Raw genomic sequence first — 19,847 nt, 5'->3', positions numbered from 1 at the left:
ATCTGAAATGCTAACTTGTGCAGCGATGTAAAAGGCTATAAATAGCATATTAAACAGTAAATGACCAAATTCCACCCGTGATCGCAAAAGGATGTTTTTACAAACACTCGATTGGGGTTTAAAGTGAGTTTTGAGTAAAAGTGTACTAATAATTTAATAAATTGTCTGATGTAGCTTGATGCTAACGTTAGCTCTAATGCTACTAATAGCAGGTGCATTTCTTCTTCATAATGCATTTCTTTCACAATAATTCACGTAAGGTCATAAGAAATTGTTTTGTTGTATTTTTATAGTAAGACTTTTGATAAATAAGGGCTAAATATATACTGAGACTGAAGTGAGATAGCAGCTTGGTGGCTCTGTAAAGCTTGAAATACCACAACAAGGGCTAATAAAGGTGAAATAAAAACAAAATAATGATAAAAGAATAATCCGGATAATGTTCATACCTGGCGGAGGTGTGAAAGACTTGTTTTGTGAGAACAAAAGAATCATGAATGGGGGAGTATTCAGAGCCAAAAACACAGACAGAGCACATATGAGAGTTTACATGTGTGATTTTACAGAGATGACAAGTGCCATAAATCAATCAGATTAGCCTTCTCTAAAAACACACATGACATGGCCTTAGAAAATATTTAATACAATTCTCAGTTTCACAGATTGGATCATGAAATTTCTAATGAAGTTTTGAAAGACTTCTGGCTTTAGCTACACTGTGTTTCTAAAATAATAATCAACAATGTTTTTTAACACATTTAAAAAATATGTTTTTAATATTTTTATTTTTGTTTTTATGTTTGAGCTTATATATCTCTATTATCATAACAGTCTGAGTGATTCTGATTCCTGAACAGAAAGAAAAATGAGCAGACACCTTTTTATTTTGGGTATGTCATTTCTGTCTCCATGCCAAAATGGGGGGTGACTGGTAAGCAATTTGATGACTGTTTTAATTGTTGCTCGAGAATTTCTGACAAAAACAGTGACAAATAATGAAAAGTATAGCATATTAAACAGATGTCAGTATTTTCAACAAAATATTCAAGTGAGTTTTGAATGTTTCATTGATAATTTTATGCAGCAGACTCACGTTTGTACATTCTCTAACAGGGATGATGCAAATCATTATTTTAATCAGGTGTTCTCAATAAGTGTCCATCAAAAGTATGCATTTTATGGACCCATCTATTACAGTAATCATTAAGATATTTGGCTATTATAGAAATGAAGGAGAGAGACTAATGAATAACTTTACGCATCAGGGCACGTTGCGTTAGAATTGTCAAAAATGTGACTACAGCAGACAAAGCACTGAATAACTGTTTTAATTATTGTCATTTATTTTTGTCTCTTTTAAATTAGAAGAAGCCATCAGAAGTACCTTCAGTGAAAATTGATGTTTTGGTTGAAGGCCTCATGGTTTGTTGCCTCTGTCCATGGTGCTGAAACAAGCATTCTACAAATATGCTGACCTTTACTCATTTGAGAGTTCTGATGACACCTTCTAAGCAACAATTTTCCTCACTTTTAATAACCATATGATTAAAATGGATTTTAAAAAAAGTAGTGATCTTTTTGAAGAGCTTAACCACATTGTGTTTGACTCATCTGACCCAGAAAAACATGATCAGCTCTAGCACGGTCTCTCACAGTGGGAGAAAAAATGTTTTGGTCTTTGAGAAGAGGCAACCGGTCACCATGGAAACATCAGTACCTCAGGATCACATAGGGCCAGCACACAAAGGCTGAACGACTCCAAAACAATCTAAACCGGTAACAAGCAGCCTAATAGTCATTCAGAGTGAATATAGGAAAATTGATGAGTGGCTGAATTAAGATACATTAGATTTTTTCATGCAAAACAGACAACATTTTGGAGGATGTCATGTTTGTGAGATGTTCAGGCCTTCCGAGAACAACACTAAAAACAACCGTTGCATATCCGAGGCCGATTTGTTTTCGCTAAAAGGTTTTTACAAAAGATCCTTTAATTTAAGAAACTTGCATTGATTTGTATTGTTTGTACATACCTCATAATCAATTGCCTCTTATATCTGAAATATGCTCAGGTGTTCTCACATTGACTGGTGATGCATTGAAAGCTTTTGTTTCAGGTCATATGGTCATTCAGGTCAATGTGTTTATCATTAGAATGATTTTCCATTAATTAGACAATGTGTGGTAGCTTTCAAGTTACTTTAAAATAATTGAATTATAAATTCTGTTGTCATAGTTTCCTGGGCCTCATCAATACTGATCAGAAGGCTGGAGATGTGGTTATCTCTTCAATGATCTTACATGACTAAACATTTCGTATTCCCTGAGGACAGTGCAATCATATTTCCTCTTTAGATATTGGTAGTTGCGCAGTACGGGTTAAAGAAAACCATTCAGTATGAGAGAGGGGGCAATTTGCATGTGTAATCAGCTTTAAATAATAAACAATGGTTTTATTAAGTGAAAAACAACAATACAGAACAAAAAGAAACTACACAATCCTAGAACACACCCACAGAATCTATAAAAAATGTAAAATAAATGAATATATACACAAACAAACAAATATCACAAAATAAAAAGCATCATATTCACATATTCAGTCTTAATATGAGATTCGTGTATATGAGAGGCTGAGAGTTTCATCAATGGAATGTCCAAAAAAGACACAGTCCATATTTGTCTGTCCATTGCATGAGAAGGATTCCAGCACTTGATCAGGATTTAAATTTTATTTAATTTAATTTTATATTTAATTTCATTTTATTTATTTATTAAGAGAGAGCAGCTAACAGTAAACATTTTTTTTTTAAATGGATGATGATGAACATCCCAAAATCATTCAAAAAGAAGTGGTGTGGAGTCAAATATATATCAGTGCCCAACACATACTGTATGATAAGTTCTGTGAGAGCTGGGTGTAAAAAAGGGGGAGATAAAGGGGAACTCCCAGAAGAAGTGCAAGTAAATGCGCTGAGATCCTTGAGAACATAGATTGCACTTATTAAATAATTACTGTTTTAAAGTCGAACCTGAGTTATGGGTCATGAGGTGCTAAAGAGTCTGAAAATAAAATAGTTTTCATTTCATGTGAATTTGGGAGGAGGGGAAGATCCATAATGATACTCTAAAACAACAACATGTTGGGGGGGGGGGGGGGGGGGTTAATACATTAAATGTTTGGTTTAATGTATTATTATGTATTATTTTGGTTTAATGTATTATCTCATAATATCAGTGGTTCTCAACAGAAAGCTGCAGGGGCATCAATAAACTTAAAATGTAAATTAAATCATAAAGTTATTTTAATAAAACACTTAATATGTTAAAGTGAAGTGACATACAGCCAAGGATGGTGACCCATACTCAGAATTCGTGCTTTGCATTTAACCTATCCAAAGTGCACACACACAGCAGTGAACACACATGCGGAGCAGTGAGCAGCCATTTATGCTGCGGTGCCCGGGGAGCAGTTGGGGGTTCGATGCCTTGCTCAAGGTCACCTCAGTCGTGGTATTGCCAACCTGAGACTCAAACCCACAATCTTAGAGTTAGGAGTCAAACTTTCTAACCACTAGGCCATGACTTTTATAGTGATGATATAGGACAACATAAATAATAATAATAATAATAATAATAATTATTATTATTATTATTATTATTATTATTATTATTATTATTATTATTATTCATATTATAAAAAATGCAGCACTGAGCTTTTAAATGAATGAATTCCATAGTTTTATTGCAGACTTTGAACTTGGCAAATAATATATAAGTAATATATATATATATATATATATATATATATATATATATATATATATATATATATATTATTCTTAAGACTTCATGATGTTTCCTTTAACATTATAGTTGAGAAGAGTGATGTATGTTGTGGTTATATTTTTGACATGTATACAGTACTTGTCAAAAGTTTGTAGACATTATGATTTTTAAATGTTTTTAATTAAGTTTTTGCTAATTATAATAATATTTCATAATATTACTGTTCCAATGGAAAGCGCTCGTGCGGCACACTGTTGCTGTGGTTGGTTGTCTCCTAGGGCCAACACGACTTTCGATCGCTGACGTCTATATTTACCGCACTCTGACAAACTTAAGTTTTGTGAGTAATGAAACGCTATTTTAAGAAGCGATAATATGTAGGCCTACTACCCATTTATAAAACGAAATATATGTATATATATGTTTTATTTTATCCCAATGAAATATAAGTTTTAAGTTCACCTGAACTGTAAGGATTACATGAAAATATACAGGAGTTGAAAGGGGTCAATGGATAGCGGAAAAGTGGGGAAAAGGACGGGGGCGGGGGAGGCTTGGTGGAGGTAGTATCTCTATTTATGAGGATGGGTGAGTAAGACTGGGAAATTGGTGTATCAGTGGCGTCGTCCACACAGGCAATATTTTACTGCGGCATCAAAACAGTTCTTCTCCACCAAGCGCGAGCTCACAAGAAGAGTCTCTGCAGATGAAAACATGAATCTCTAAGCGCCATCAGTGTGAGAAGGCAAAGGAATTATCAGGAACGTAATTTATGAGAATTATTGTATTTTAGATTGTTATGGAAATGCAAACGATTTTCCAACCAAACCTTCTTTTCTGAAGAACCAATTATCCAAGAAAACTAGCTGCAGAAGATCTTCAAGATTGCGTTTTCACGACGAAGCGTCAAAACAAGCTCACGTTGAAGATGAACATCCAAAACAGCAGTTATTTAGACAGACTTGAAAGCAACAAAGACTTGGGTGCTGCTGAAAAACCTTTATTTGGCATAGGCACCGACAACTTCGTCACGCTTTTGATCTTTGGAATTATTTTTATTCTAGGCGTCCTGGGAAACTCTCTGGTTATTACTGTTCTGGCTCAACGCAAACCTGGAAAACAACGAAGCACCACCAACATATTCATCCTCAATCTCAGTGTTGCAGATCTGTCCTATCTGCTCTTCTGCATCCCCTTTCAGTCAACAGTTTATATGCTGCCCACGTGGAACCTGGGTGCCTTTATTTGCAAGTTTATCCACTACTTTTTCACCGTGTCCATGTTGGTGAGCATTTTCACTTTATCAGCCATGTCGGTAGACAGGTATATCGCCATAGTGCACTGCAGAAAGTCCTCTTACATTCGAGTTGGGAGGCATGCACTGATCGGGGTGTTGGTCATATGGGTGCTCTCTTTCGCCATGGCTACACCAGTTGCCTACTACCAGGGTATCGTGGAAAGTGAGGACAACAGCACGTTTTGCTGGGAAGTTTGGCCAGATCACAACAGGAGGAAAATCTATGTGGTGTGCACCTTCGTCTTTGGATACGTGCTACCGTTGATTCTGATATCTTTCTGTTATGCCAAGGTCAGTGACTCTTTAATTGTGACTTGATTATGAATATTTGAATTTAATGTGGATTTGTTTTAGAATCTGTTATAAGGTATATGGGGCAATAATAACATGTTGATTAGGATGTCCTTATATAAATTATTTAAAAGGAAGAATCTTATTTAAATAATGTGTTCCAAGTTCTTAGAACAATACAATCTTTGTGTGCACACACACACACACACGCGCGCGCGCGCGCACACACACACACACACACACACACAAACTATATATATATGGAAACATTTTATAGCTTCCAACAAAAATCAGGAAACATATTGTTAACATATATGTTAAGGTTTATTGTATTTTATTCCTTTTTTTTGTAGTTCGTAGTTCGTTTGGTTCATTTGGTCCGGACCAAATAGGAAAATTATACATTTGGTCCGCTTAGCGTTCACATTGGTATTTTTGACAGCGAACCTAAAGGCATAGTGATACGTTCACAACCTGATTTGTCTGCTTGAATGACGTAGCCTATATATCGTGACGGAACTCACCGAACACCCCAAACAAAAGGTACGTTAGACTTAAAGCGGTGCTGCGGGTGTATATCAAAGCACCCATTAACCGATCGGTCTGCTCAGTGGGTTTAAGTCGAACACATCTAATGCCGTCTTTTTGCATGTACATATAATTTTATTTTCACCACCTGCAAACTCACTAATAAAAATTCCATGGCTTAAGCATTCAATCACCACTTTATAAATTCTGGCTTTGTTTCCAATGCACTAAACCTTATTGCTACAGACCCTGCAGCCTCTAATGCCTGCAGCCTTTTAGCCCCTTCTCACACTTGTTCTATTTGGCCTGCTTTAGTGGGAGAATGAAAAAAAAATTGCATCCTGCATGTTGGTTACACCAGACTTATGTTATTCTTATTTAACAACAAAACATTATAGAAAATGTGTATTAAATTAACCTGAATAGATTTTTTTATAAGTTTATAGAGAAAAAGTCAGTGTTAAATCATTGACTCATATATAAAAGAACATTCTCATTTTCAACTCATGTATGTTGATGTGTCTTTAGGTCCTGAATCATTTGCATAAAAAGTTAAGAAATGTCTCCAAAAAGTCTGAGGCATCAAAAAAGAAGGTAAGAAACATTTAACATGATTGTTTCAAATATTAAAATATAATTTAAAGGCATAGTTCACCTTCAGTTGCTGGTCCCCATTGACATGCATAGTGGGTTTTTTTTCTTCTTCACATGCGGACCATCAACTGAAGGTGAACTATCCCTTTAAATATAATATAATCTTTTTTGATTATGTTTTATTAACTTTTATTTATACTTGATATTTATTAGATGTATTAGTCATATTTATTATTACTTACACTGACCACACACATTTAAGTAAATTGTTGATCATTTTTATGTTGTTGAAAAAAGAGCAAAAATGTCTCTCTCCACATTTCTTGTCAGACTGCTCAGACAATTCTGGTGGTTGTGGTGGTCTTTTGCCTGTCCTGGCTGCCTCATCACGTGGTGCACCTGTGGGTCGAGTTTGGCTCCTTCCCCCTGAACCAGGCATCCTTTGTGCTCCGTGTGGCGGCTCATTGTCTGGCCTACAGCAACTCATCTGTTAATCCTGTTATCTATGCGTTCCTCTCAGAGAACTTCAGGCAGGCCTATAAGCAGGTGTTCCGTTGTCAGGTGTCTTTTGAGTGCCCTACGAATGAGACCAGAGAGATGAAGAGCAAGATAGAGCCAGCACCGTCCACCAACTGCACCACTGTGTAATTCCTGCAGCTGTTACGTTTGTCATAATTTATGATGGCTTATAGATGCTTAGAAATTACTTAAAGTCAGTGTAAAGTCAATTCTGAGAATTGTTTCTAAATGCATTATAAATGTTAGAAATGCATTGTGGAAACATGTTACAAAGACTGTGAACTATGTAGTACTAAATTGTGGAGTTAAACGGTTAAACAGGTTTTAACAATTTTCGTGTCCAGGATTTTTTAGGCAGGGCTAAAATCATGACTTGATAACGAAATGGAGTCAATGATCATGGCCCCTCCCCAACTATAAGACACGTGTTCGACTTGAAGTAGCACTGCGCAGATCGACCAGTGTGTGACATTAAAGTACAGAGCTATAGAGAACAGACAGCTCCTCGTGCTTTCAAATCGCTCTTGTGTTATACACTGATCATTCCGCACAGCCCTGCTTTAAGTCCAACACTCCTAATAAATACAGTGCAGTGGTTTGCCTGGTTAATCATGAGCTCCTGCCATTCGTTACTACAGCCTAGAGGTTGCTAGCTAGCTATGCCTTCGTCACGTAAATGCAAAATACCTGGTTGCAATAATTTACAAACCGCTCGATCACCTCATTTAAATAAGCTGCAGAGTAAGACAGTTGAGAGAGATGGCAGCTTTTCTGCGAGTGGGCGTGGTTTCAGTGCAGCCAGCGGACACGCCCCCAGCGTTTAAGAGCAGAGAATACGGCTTATTTTTTCAAGATTTCAATAGTTTCTTGATAGATTTTATTAACTTGACTTTTTTTTTTGCTTTCAAATATGGCTGTGTGTTTAATAACACATTTTCTTTTCCTGTGGTGTGATAAACTCAGAACATACATTTAAAATTGACTTTACACTGACTTTATTAAAGTTACATGAGTTTTTAACCTCGGGAGAAGGAAGGAAGCTTGTTTCGAATAGCATGGCTGAATGTTGGGCAATGTATTTGTTATATGATTGAAGGTTTGGATGGTTGCCTTACTTTTTAAATGAAAAAAAAAACGAATTTGCTGTGTGCTTACTCATGATGATGCATTTCCTTGGACTGCAATCAAGCATTTGCTGTGAAGCCATAATGATGTATGGCCTGTTAATATGTGAAATCCAAAAAAAAAAAAAGGCCAAGGGTCAGTGAAATGTAATCAGCTGTTATTCTCAGCAATGTTATAATAGTCTAGTTAGGTATTATATATTTTTTATTTTATTTTGCAATACATATACATTCTTATTTATTTTTTCTTGATTGTGTGTTTGTGTGTGTACATACATATACATATATATATATATATATATATATATATATATATACATATACATATATATATATATATATATATATATATATATATATATATATATATACATATACATATATATATATATATATATATATATATATATATATATATATATATATATATATATATATATTACTTACAAATTGTAGTCTGTAACTGATGACAAATGACAAAAATTTTAATTTGTAACGCAGTCTATCGGATTACATGTTTTAGTTCATGTATTAGAACTAGTTTTTGATTCTTTTAGATTACTTTTGATCTAACTCATAAGAAAATATATTCCATTCTTTATTATCAGCATCATGAAGTGCATTAAACATTATATTATGCCAAGGTTTCCTAAACTGCACGTGAATAAACTGCATGGGATTTGAGAGATGATTAGCAAATAATTAATTCAGTGATTAATGCTCAAAGGGGTTTGGCGGACAAAATTTTTGGGAATACATTCTGTTTGGTATGCATGTGTTCTACTGTTTAATTCAAACAGGGCAGGCCCTAACATTTTGGAGATTTTCAAAATAGGGCCCATTACCTACCCGAATACACTGGCACCTTATTGTAAAGCAATGTTATTTTACTATCATTGAGGTACTATAGCTTTTGTTAATATTTTGAATTATTTGTATATTTTCTGCTGTCATTTTCATTTTAGCCAAAGTTTCAGTAATTTTTTAATTGTTAAATTTTGTTATTTTATTAGTGTTTGTGGTTTTTGAATGTCTGTATTAAATTTTTATTTTAGTTTTTACGTTTTTAGAACATCAACATAAATGAAAATGAGATTTTTTTTATTCAAATTGTCTTAATCAGTATCTGCCAGGTATCTTTTAATACATAAATATGAAGATATGTTTACTTATTAAACACTTTTAACAACTTTTGAGCCATTTTTTTAACCATTTCAAAGTTTAACCATTGCTTTCAGAAAAATATCTGAAATGTATTATTAATATTTATTATATATATTATCAGTAGTAGTAGTAGTAGTATTATAGTATTGTTATTATTATTATTACCAATAATAATGAAGAACAATCTCTTTTCTAATATGGCATGTTTTAGTTCGGATTAAAATACAAATATGTATGAGTGTAAAAAAAACTAAACAAAACAAATGTTTAAATAAAAAAAAACGACATATTTAACCCTTTCATTCATTAATTAATCAATCACAAAGTAATATATTTTATATGATGGTTTTCGCTTTTTTTAACAAGTGAAAAATCATACCAATGCAATCATGCACACATATCCATGCACTTATACAGTACACACACTTTTATATGAACTAATAAACAAATATAGACTTTAAGCATTAAAATAAATTATAAATTCTGAAGACTATTTAATATTGCTGTTTAAAACTATTCAAGTGTAATTTGTTATCTTAATTAAGATAAAACACGCAAAATAAGGCATAATCTATATACAGGACCAATAGGCACAATATACCCTTTGGCACATAACACCCACTGGAGTGGACAGATCTATTATTAAAATATTATTAAGATAAAAGTATTTCTAACATCTTATTTAGCTGAAAAAAATATCTATCTATCTATCTATCTATCTATCTATCTATCTATCTATCTATCTATCTATATATCTAGGCCAATATATATATTGTACATGTCTGGTTTTCTAATAATAAAAGGATTTAACACTTATCCCTGAGGTACTGTACTGGGTCCATCTCCTGCATTTTGAATGAATCATACAATCGTCACAAGACAAAACAAAAAAGATACAAAGAAAATAATTAAATGGACACTTTGGGGATTTGCCAGTTGGTGGTTGGGACATGGTGCTACACTCGTTTAGCATGAGAAAAAGAACGCGATATTGATGTGCGCATGCGCAGTAAATCCTGGAAGGAAAATCTGACGGGTAGGATAAAATGTCAGGACACCAACACCGGTCTCCACGAGAAGCAAGTCCGTTATTTGCGTTCTTGGAACTGAGAAACAGCCGAGCTGGCGCAGCGCTGCTTTGTGTACTGGGGAAACCATGGAAACGGCTGTATTTCTGATGCCTCTGATCGAAGAATGAATTTGCATTTTATTCAGCCGTCTGTTGCTTATGTTCAGATCAGAGCCATATAGAGAGAGAGAGTTGCGAGTGCGAAAACTCCATTGACTCCAATGGAACGCTTTTTTTACAGCTTTCATGGAGCCTCTAAATAGTTCCCGGAAGTAGCAGCAAACCGATGCCGTTCCGTAGAGATGCAGCAGAACAAACCGTTTGCATCGCACTTTTAAAAGGTAAGACGTTTAAATAATAAGATTGTATATTATCAGTACATCTTAATAACAATAAATTGTAAATTAAATCCTTCTAGTAGATTATTGCTCATTACATTAGTAGATTTAATGGATGTTATCAGATAACTAAGTTAACAGATTAGGCTAGGATTGGAGCTGAATAAAGTTAGTAACGAACACCCTATTAAAGGCAGGGTAGGTAAGAAATGTATAAACAACTTTCTTCCAAATTTGTTTAAACTTTCTATATATATCAATGCATAATTAAAATGTAAGTACTCTGATAAAAAGAGTATAAAAATCGAGTGACTCTAGACCATTTAATCTGTATTAAAAACAGCTCATTATTTCCATTTCGGGAGGAAACATAGGATTGGCTTAGGCGACTGTCACTCTCTCGCAACCATGGCAACCACCCTTTTGCCACACATGACCTGCCCACTTGCGCGCGCACGTTTGATTTGAGGAATTCAACAGGCACGGATCCTAGGAATACCAAAACAATGGCAGAGAAACAGCAAGCAAAATTCACAGTACCAGCCTATGCAGTTAGTGAAGGCAAACCAGGCAAAAAAGGAAGACAGTAACAGTACAAGAAAAGGCAATGAACAAAAAGTCTTTGGATAAACAAAGAAATAAAACGCGAGTTAATATCGGCGTGGCTTTCCAGCGATGGCGAGAACTGAGGGAACTCAAGGGGCTGAAAAGTGACTCCTTGTTGGCTTTATTTCTGCTGGACAGGTAAATCTTTCTTTTTGTATTTTGATCATACATATTTTTTTGTTTATTTTTTCATGAAGCATGTGTCATTAGCACACGTAGCTGCGTAATATAGCTAACATAACATTACCAGTGTTGGGGGTAATGCATAACGCGAGTTACGTAATCAGATTACTTTTTTCAAGTAACCAGTAAAGTAACGCATTACTTTTTAATTTACAAGAAAATATCTTAGTTACTTTTTCAAAAAAGTAACGCCAGTTACTTTGTATTCCCATTTTTTGACTGACAAGCCTCCTGTTCCCATATTGGGAGAAATCGGAAGTATGGAGGCGTTGTGTGCGCTGTGTGAACATGTTACTGTAGTTCTAAACTAAATGTGAATGTGCATTAATTCATCCCACTCACAAAAAAACAAAAAACAAAACAGATTTATTATTCATCAAAATTAATAAAAACAGTGAAATGCAAACTCAGAATATGACGCAAGCCTGCAATAACTAAATATATTAAATAACACAAATGTATATATTCCCATTTTATTAACAGTGTATTTGCTGCTGACCTTTAATGATCCAGTTCAACCATACTAATAATTAAAAAAATGACTTTAGATAAACTAACAATTGTGCTTCATTGTTTTTTTTTATTGCTGAAGAGTGTTGAACCTTCTTCTCCTGTGTTCTACTGTACAGACGTGAATTTACTTTTCCTTCAGCCTGAGGTATATTTATTACACTTTTTGGTGTGAAAGGGCTTTTACATTTGCTATAAATAGAACTTCTTATATTAAAAACAATCAAGCCAGGCTCATATTTAAAAAGTAACGTGAAAGTAACGCAAAAGTAATGTAACACATTACGTTCCATAAAAAGTAACTAAGTAACGTATTTAGTTACTTTTTTAGGGAGTAACGCAATATTGTAAGGCATTACTTTTAAAAGTAACTTTCCCCAACACTGAACATTACTTAGCGAGCCATAGTAGAGGCTTTGGAAGGAGCCCAGAAGGGAGGGGGTGGAGTGAATGGAAATAATGAGCTGTCTTTAAAACAGTCGTGAGAGGTCTACAGACACTCGATTTTTATACTTTCTTTTTCAGAGTACTTACATTTTAATTATGTATTGATATATAAATAAAGTTTAAACAAATTTGGAAAAAAAGTTTTTTATAAAATTTTTTTACCTACCCTGCCTTTAATTGTAAAATCTGTTATCTTAGTTCATTTTCCTCCATCATGTTTGAAATTAGAAAAAAGCAGTCTAAACATTTTTTTTTTTTTTGCAGGGTAGGGAAAAATAGCTAGCGTTACATAGCCTATTACTTTAGTTCAATATAACGGTTTGATCACATGTGACAGCGGTGAGTGGAAGTGGTAAAAATTAGGTTATAAAGTTTGTTACTTATTACACGTATTAAATAATTAAATTCTTTAATAAAAAAATGCACCCTATTGATATAAATTTAGAGTGAATTGAGTTTGCAAAAACATGGGTTGAGTGTTTTTAGTCATTGTGATTCATTGACTATTACCTGTCTATATTATATAATACTACTGTATTATATACTTAAACTTGTTAGTGTATAAAAGTAACATACTGTAACATTCTGTGGGTGCTGGTAGGTGGTCGATTAGTGGTGCCACTGGACTGTTCTGTGATGGAGCATCAGTGAGGATGCAGGTCAGGAGACCTGAGGGGACCTTTTTGAGAACTGCATTTTAATTCTTTATTTTTCTTAGTGCTGCCTTTGCATTTTTTTATATTTTTTCTTGTCTCTTTAATTTTTTTAATACACCCAGGTAACTGGCTGATGGTTCACTGGAATGCTGACTGACTGGGCAGTGTCACCTGTCTCTGTCTCTCCTCTCTAGCCATGTCCTCTATTTCTTCCCTGTCACTTTCCCTTCTCTGAGTGTCCTCATTCTTTTTTTCCTCAACCTTTGAAACTGATAAAGGCAGAATACATGGTATTGCTAATTTTAAATATTGAAAATATCACATCACTTCAAAATTAGAAATATTACTTCAACTAGTACGAGTTTGTACTTATTATATATGTATCACCTGAAATAATATAGCTGTAATCAGCAGCCATTTGATGCATGTTTACAGGTCTAGGGGTGCATCATGGAGCAGGGGCCCTCCTCTTTTTGACCACTGGACGATGTACAAAGATTGTGGGAATAGCATCTGGTCCCTCTGGTCTTGAACTTTTCATGACAAATTGGTTTGCCTCAAAATGTGCCTGCAGAGTGACTTGAGTTTAGTTTCCACACACAATTTTTTTTTTGTCTACCCACATACGTTACATATCACATGGTGGTTAAATGCACAGTTATAAGTAACACTAATGACTCCCTCCAATGTCTCACCTCCCTGGGTTTTGCAAGGCTTTGCTTGTTCCTATTTTCTAGTAAATAATTTTTCATGCAAATAAATTTAAGTATAATTACCTAACAATTATTTGTTGTTGTAATTTTTATTTATATTTAAATTGCTTCTGCTGACTTGAGCCAACCATTATTTTCTCCTCTCCATGTCAGCGGGGAAGCCATACATTCGCACACCTTTTTCTGACCGAGTGGAGCATCCCCATGCAGCACAGCAAACCACGGTGGAGACTATGCAAGGACAACATGAAAGAAAGGACACATACAAAATGCTTGGCATGCTAATAAATTTATTAGAAATTTATTCAGGAATTGCTGTAAATAGTTAATTGCATTTATTTGAATAAAAATACAAAGTAATCTCGTAATATATAATTACAATTTAAAATAACTGTTTTCTATTTTAAAATGTAATATACTCCTGTGATGCCAAGCTGAATTTTCAGCATCATTACTTTTGAATGGCAGTGTACATGTTTATATACGAGTATGCTTAAGTTGTTTTAAACCTGAATATATTGTGTATATGAATAAGTATTGTAAGAATTATGCATTAGATATAATATATATAATACATAATTATATTGCTATATGTAATTGTAAGAATTATAAACAGTAAGCTTCATTTTACATTTACTTAACATGCTAATTACTGCTGCTAACAGTTAATTGACCAATAGTGCGGTGCGAGCTGAAAATCACCTGTCACCAGCCTGTCTCTGTACTACCTGAAAGTCATCTAGACGGCTGCATATATGAAAAAAAAAAAAACTTACCCTAAAAAAATTCTAACAAAAGGTTTCTCAGCTGTTTTTTGTAGTATTAGGTGTCCTTAATAACATACTAAAAGTTTACCAAAGTTTGACCACTAGTAAGGTGTAATTTTCAAGATGGTGTCCAAGATGGGCAGGGAGCCCTTAAAATATCCTAACTCCTTCATTATTTGACTTAGTCAAGTAATCTTGGTGTCTGACCCCATGTTTTCTGGGTCTTTGAATCCATTGGACTTGTCTAAATTGCATTGACATGATTACATACTTATGGAATACATGATTTTGTGAAAATACTCATTGTTTGGGGTGAACCAGAGGTGTAAACAATTTAGCCTATGTCATGTAATTCCTACTCAGTACCAGTTTTTTTTTGCTAAAACACAGACTTTACATTCAATGTAAAAGTGATTGCACCCAAAAGTTATACAAGAATTGTATAACTTTGATCATAAACAACCCTGAATAAGCCCGAACAGTGGCCTGTGTGTGAACCCTCTAAAATGGTCACTCATTTCAATTTGAATAAGGTAATACATATGTAATGCATCTTCTATAAATGTATTTGAGTATAAAGGTGGCATTATACTAAACCCAACAAAACTAAATTCTCTTTAATTCTGTTTGTTACGACTTACAGCTTAGGAACCTGAACCAGAAAAAAACATCAGAAGCATTTCACCTGGGGTAAGGAGGAAAAAAACTGGACTGTTGCTCAGTGGTCCACGGTCCTCTTTTCAGATGAAAGTAAATTTAGCATTTCATTTGGAAATCAATGTCTGGAGTCTGGAGGAAGACTGCAGAGGCACAGAATCTAAAGTCCAGTGTGAAGTTTCTGAAGTCAGTGATGATTTGGGTTGCTGTGACGTCTGTTGGAGTTGGTCCATTGTGTTTTATCAAGTCCAGAGTCAACGCAGCCATCTACCAGGAGATTTTGGAGCACTTTATGCTTCCATCTGCTAACAAGCTTAATGGAGATGCTGATTTAATTTTGCAGCAGGAATTTAGCACCTACCCACAGTGCCAATGTTACGGATCACTCGGGAAGCTGAGGAGTAACAGAATGAAGATGTTTATTATACACAGACACAAGCAGAGGAGCAGGTAGTGATAAGTGACAATGAGGATGGATCCGTGAAGGTAGGGTGAAGACTTCTTGGAGGGACGGTGAGCCACACACACGCACACTTGGGGAACTGGGTCTTCGGAGAGAATCGCTGGAGAGAGTAGAAGAGGAGTTAGTCCTTATAGTAAGCATACAGGAATGATCTTGTCGCGAACGTGACCGGACAATGTTTGAGTGCGTGTGTGTGGCTTTTATGGTGCTGCGGTGATAGGCTGGTGATGAGGATCAGGTGGATGTGATTTAGAACTCCGGTGAGGGTGTGCGTTGTGATTGTGTGGAGGTGGAACCTGGTGTGTTTGTAACAGCCAAAACCACTTCCAAGTGATTTGCTGACCATGATATTACTATGCTTGATTGGAAAGCCAACTCACCCGACCTGAACCTCACAGAGAATCTATGGGGTATTGTGAAAAGGAAGATAAGTAACATCTGACAACACAGAGAAGCTGAAGGCCACTATCAAAGCGACCAGCAGTGCCACAGACTAATTGCAAAAGGAGCCTCAACCAAGTATTGAGTGCATTATTAAACCTACTTTGGAGATCTTGAACATTTCTGTTTTGTAAATTTTTTTTGATTGATCTTGGAGAAAATATTCAAATTTTTTTGAGATACTGAAGCTGTAAGTCATAACCATCAGAACTCAAACAAAAAAAACTCTTTAAATATTTCAGTTTGTGTGCAATGAATCTAGAATATAAAAATGTTTGATTTTTTAAATTAAATTACAAAAAATAAAGAACTTTTCCATGATATTCAATTTTTTTTTTACATGTACCTGTACTTAAGGGAAATTGTACTTATTTTTCCCATAAATATGCTTGTAATCAATTGCTTTAATATATAATTGTACTTGTAATCGCTTATCTATCATGCAAATATGCTAATTAGAATATCATATGGCCAAAACATGTATCAGGCACCAATATTTCCTGTCTAGGAGGAATACAAAGGAGTAATGGTCATTTTAAGGACCTGGCAGCTGCCATTTTGAAAACGGGGCCTTTCTTGGAGTCAAACTTTGGTAAACTTTTAGTATGTTTTTAAGTACATTTGATACTACTGTAAACCACTGAGGAACCTTTGTTAGAATTTTTTTGGGGTCAAGACATATTTGCAGCTGACTAATCAATATGTCATTAGTTAACATGAGATCAGTGAAAAAAAGAACAATGTGTAACGTAAAAAGGCAACAGAAACCCGTGTTTATACAACTTAACGTTAGCCTGAAATACGTTAAGTTTTTTAAATTGAACACTAATCCTCAAAAAAGACCTGATTTGATATTTTTAAAAACAACATCGCTGTAACTACATACTCATGCTGCATACACATTTCTGTGTGTTGTATAAATATATAAAATAAATGCATTTATTGACTCTTTATTACCAGAAATCGCAGTTCTGTCACTCTACTCTATCAGTTTGAATGGCCGCCAACGCACTTCCTGGAACTATTGGAAGTCGACACGAATCACGTGACAACCAAACATTTCGAACTTCCGTTGTCGCAACTCTCTCTCTATACAGCATCACAGTCCCGCCCACAGCCGGTGCCGGAAGTAAATATTCAATACAATTTCTGCATTGACAGTTCGGGTATAAGCCATAATAATAATAATAACAATTCATTAATTCATCATTCATAAAAACGTAACCATACATGGTAGACTTAAAACCAGCTACGGCTGTACTAAGCGATATTATATGCTCATATAAACGCCAAAGGTTCATGGGGCACTAACCTTGTTTTGAGATAAATGCCTTTTATTTGCGATGTCTTGGCTAAGTTCTTCATTACCCACAATCCTGAACAATACCACAATCCCACAGTGATGCATCTGATTGGTGGAACTCGTGTAACCATCTGGTTAAACCCCGCGAAGACTGAAGATCATTAAAAAAAAATTAAAACGTGTTGCGTTTTTGCACGGTAGACTTATCAGTGCAATCATGATCTCCTTGGCTGCCATGAGAGTTTTGCAGGGAGGTTGGTAACATTAGTTAGCATTATCGTCCACTTTAGCTAGGCTACTGTAGCCTTCATATGGTATGAGTCATATCAAGCATTTTATAATGCAACTGTCGAAACAATATTTAGCCTAGGCATACCTTTTTGTGCATTTACTGAACATTTGTGTAATGGCAACGACATGTGTTGACGATGATGACATGCAGTGATTGCAGTCAGGTACAAAGCACTGCACCATGTTGCTGACGTTATCGTTAACCACTTTCACACACGCACACAATATATAAAATACACGATGATAAATATAAAAATCAATACACAAAACCAATATAAAACTATTTATTTACACAATTAATACTGAAAGAACTGCTATTACTGCACATTCACTATATAAAATCAAATTCACTAGAGGAAAAAGTTCGCGCGGGCGGCCGTCAACTGATTTGGAAGTCGCTCAAAAGGCTCGTTCGCGGTTGTGGCTTCATTCGAATTCAGTGAGGCGCGGTGGTTTATGGGATGAGTAGTTCCTGCGCTCGAAATGAAAATATGTATAAAATATTGTACCTTTGACTTTTTTTGGATTTTCTCTTAATTTTTTCATTCTAAATTATATGTTATATGCTTATGAGTTCAGCCGTAGCTGGTTATCCTCACACATGCTATAAAACTCTTTAGATACGGATTTTTCCGAAAGTCAATGGGAGAAATGAATGGGAAATTTACTTCCGGCACCAAAGCTCTCTCAGGCTGTGGGCGGGACTGTGATGCTCTATATGGCTCTGGTTCAGATCAAAGAGAAAATCTGATCGCACTTTTATGTGGCAAATTGCAGTGTTATAAACTTTAACATGGTCAATGGAAAATAACCTAATGTGCACACTAAAAATCGAAACCATTAAGATACCCAGAATTATTCACATATTTTGAAGTGCCCACGATAACAGTACCGTTCACGTTCATTACTGTTGTTACATTGGCAAAGCTCGTCTTCAAAGCACTCAAAGCAAAATGCCGAATTAAACCGATAAAACACGATCCAGCAACTGCCATTTACATTTTCAAAATTCACCAGGAAGGCCTACCCTTACCTTGCTTAAATCGCTTGCTTTGATAGTGCTGCCACTACTTTATCAAACACACACGACTGACACGGAAACTTAAACAAAGCTATGGTCTGAAACCTGACATGGGCCTCCTGGTGGCCACGGGACCCTATGCAACCGATTATATCGCTTATTAAGAAGCCTATTGTGTGAGTAATATGTAATCATGCAATAAGTAGGCCTTACTGTAATGAACAATGTAATAATTATATATAAATTGTAATGTAATCTAGTTAAGTACTTAATTTTTGGAATATGATTATGTAATCCAGTTAAACTGTTTGGGGCCTAAAATACAAATTTTTGTTATCTTTTTAATAAATAATTTAATTATTTCATTTAATTAGACATGTTTTTTGATTACTAAAATTTTAATGAGCCATTAAAACAGAGTCCAGAAAATTTTTTATGAAATAGCCCAGTACAGGTTTCATCACCAACCGATTTTGATCACATGACACTGCTACTATACGCAGCACTAGGAGATCCAGTGATAAAGTGTTTCAATTCTCCACCGAATTATTAAAATTGTTGCGAGATCTAGTGAGAAACATTAAAATTTGGTGCAGAATTGTCTGTTATAAACTATAAATATCAGATCAAACAGCAATGATGAGGAAACCAGAAGAAATATTGTGCCATGAGCAAGTTACAGAAGGTTTTTCAGTCCACAAATCACCTACATTCACCATGGATTTATATAAGTAATGCTAACTACAAATATTGTGGAAGTAATAGTTGAATATTATAAAATTAATCATTTTAGGGTTCAAACAGCCTTTTGTCAGTGAAATTGGCACAAACACTTTTATTCTTAAATAAAAAAGGTGTCAGAGGAGCACTTGTAGGCCATTTCCAATGTGAGTGTGTTTCACAGTGCTTTGAATTCATAGACTTGAATTCATGCGACTGAAAAGATGTAGCGCTCTTTTTATGATCTCTGAAGCTGTCTGTCACTTAAGTATGATAGCCTACTATAGAAGAACAATGGTCAGTCACATTTAAGAGTATAATATTGAAAATTTTCCATAGAAAAACAAGGTTATTGC

The 19,847-nt window shown here is 34.9% G+C and overlaps 1 protein-coding gene across 1 annotated transcript; it reads left to right on the top strand.

Annotated features, from left to right (window-relative positions):
- Window positions 1-4,423: 4,423 nt before the first annotated feature.
- On the top strand, window positions 4,424-8,404 carry LOC132104667 (galanin receptor type 1-like). Its single transcript, XM_059510231.1, has 3 exons — window positions 4,424-5,377; window positions 6,434-6,499; window positions 6,830-8,404. Exons 1-3 carry the CDS (start codon window positions 4,718-4,720, stop codon window positions 7,145-7,147), a joined length of 1,044 nt encoding a protein of 347 aa, XP_059366214.1. The 5' UTR covers window positions 4,424-4,717; the 3' UTR covers window positions 7,148-8,404.
- The last annotated feature ends 11,443 nt before the right edge of the window (window positions 8,405-19,847 follow it).

Source organism: Carassius carassius, chromosome 25, assembly GCF_963082965.1.
Source record: "Carassius carassius chromosome 25, fCarCar2.1, whole genome shotgun sequence".
In the NCBI taxonomy this organism is placed as follows: domain Eukaryota; kingdom Metazoa; phylum Chordata; class Actinopteri; order Cypriniformes; family Cyprinidae; genus Carassius; species Carassius carassius.
This window is presented reverse-complemented; position numbering and strand designations above follow the sequence as displayed.

What these genes read in the sequence shown, in the direction of transcription:
- LOC132104667 (XM_059510231.1), top strand. Translation starts at nt 4,718, where the DNA reads ATGAACATCCAAAACAGCAGTTATTTAGACAGACTTGAAAGCAACAAA. An exon ending in TATCTTTCTGTTATGCCAAG is followed by an intron (nt 5,378 to 6,433) that starts GTCAGTGACTCT and finishes ATGTGTCTTTAG; the next exon opens with GTCCTGAATCATTTGCATAA. An exon ending in CTGAGGCATCAAAAAAGAAG is followed by an intron (nt 6,500 to 6,829) that starts GTAAGAAACATT and finishes ATTTCTTGTCAG; the next exon opens with ACTGCTCAGACAATTCTGGT.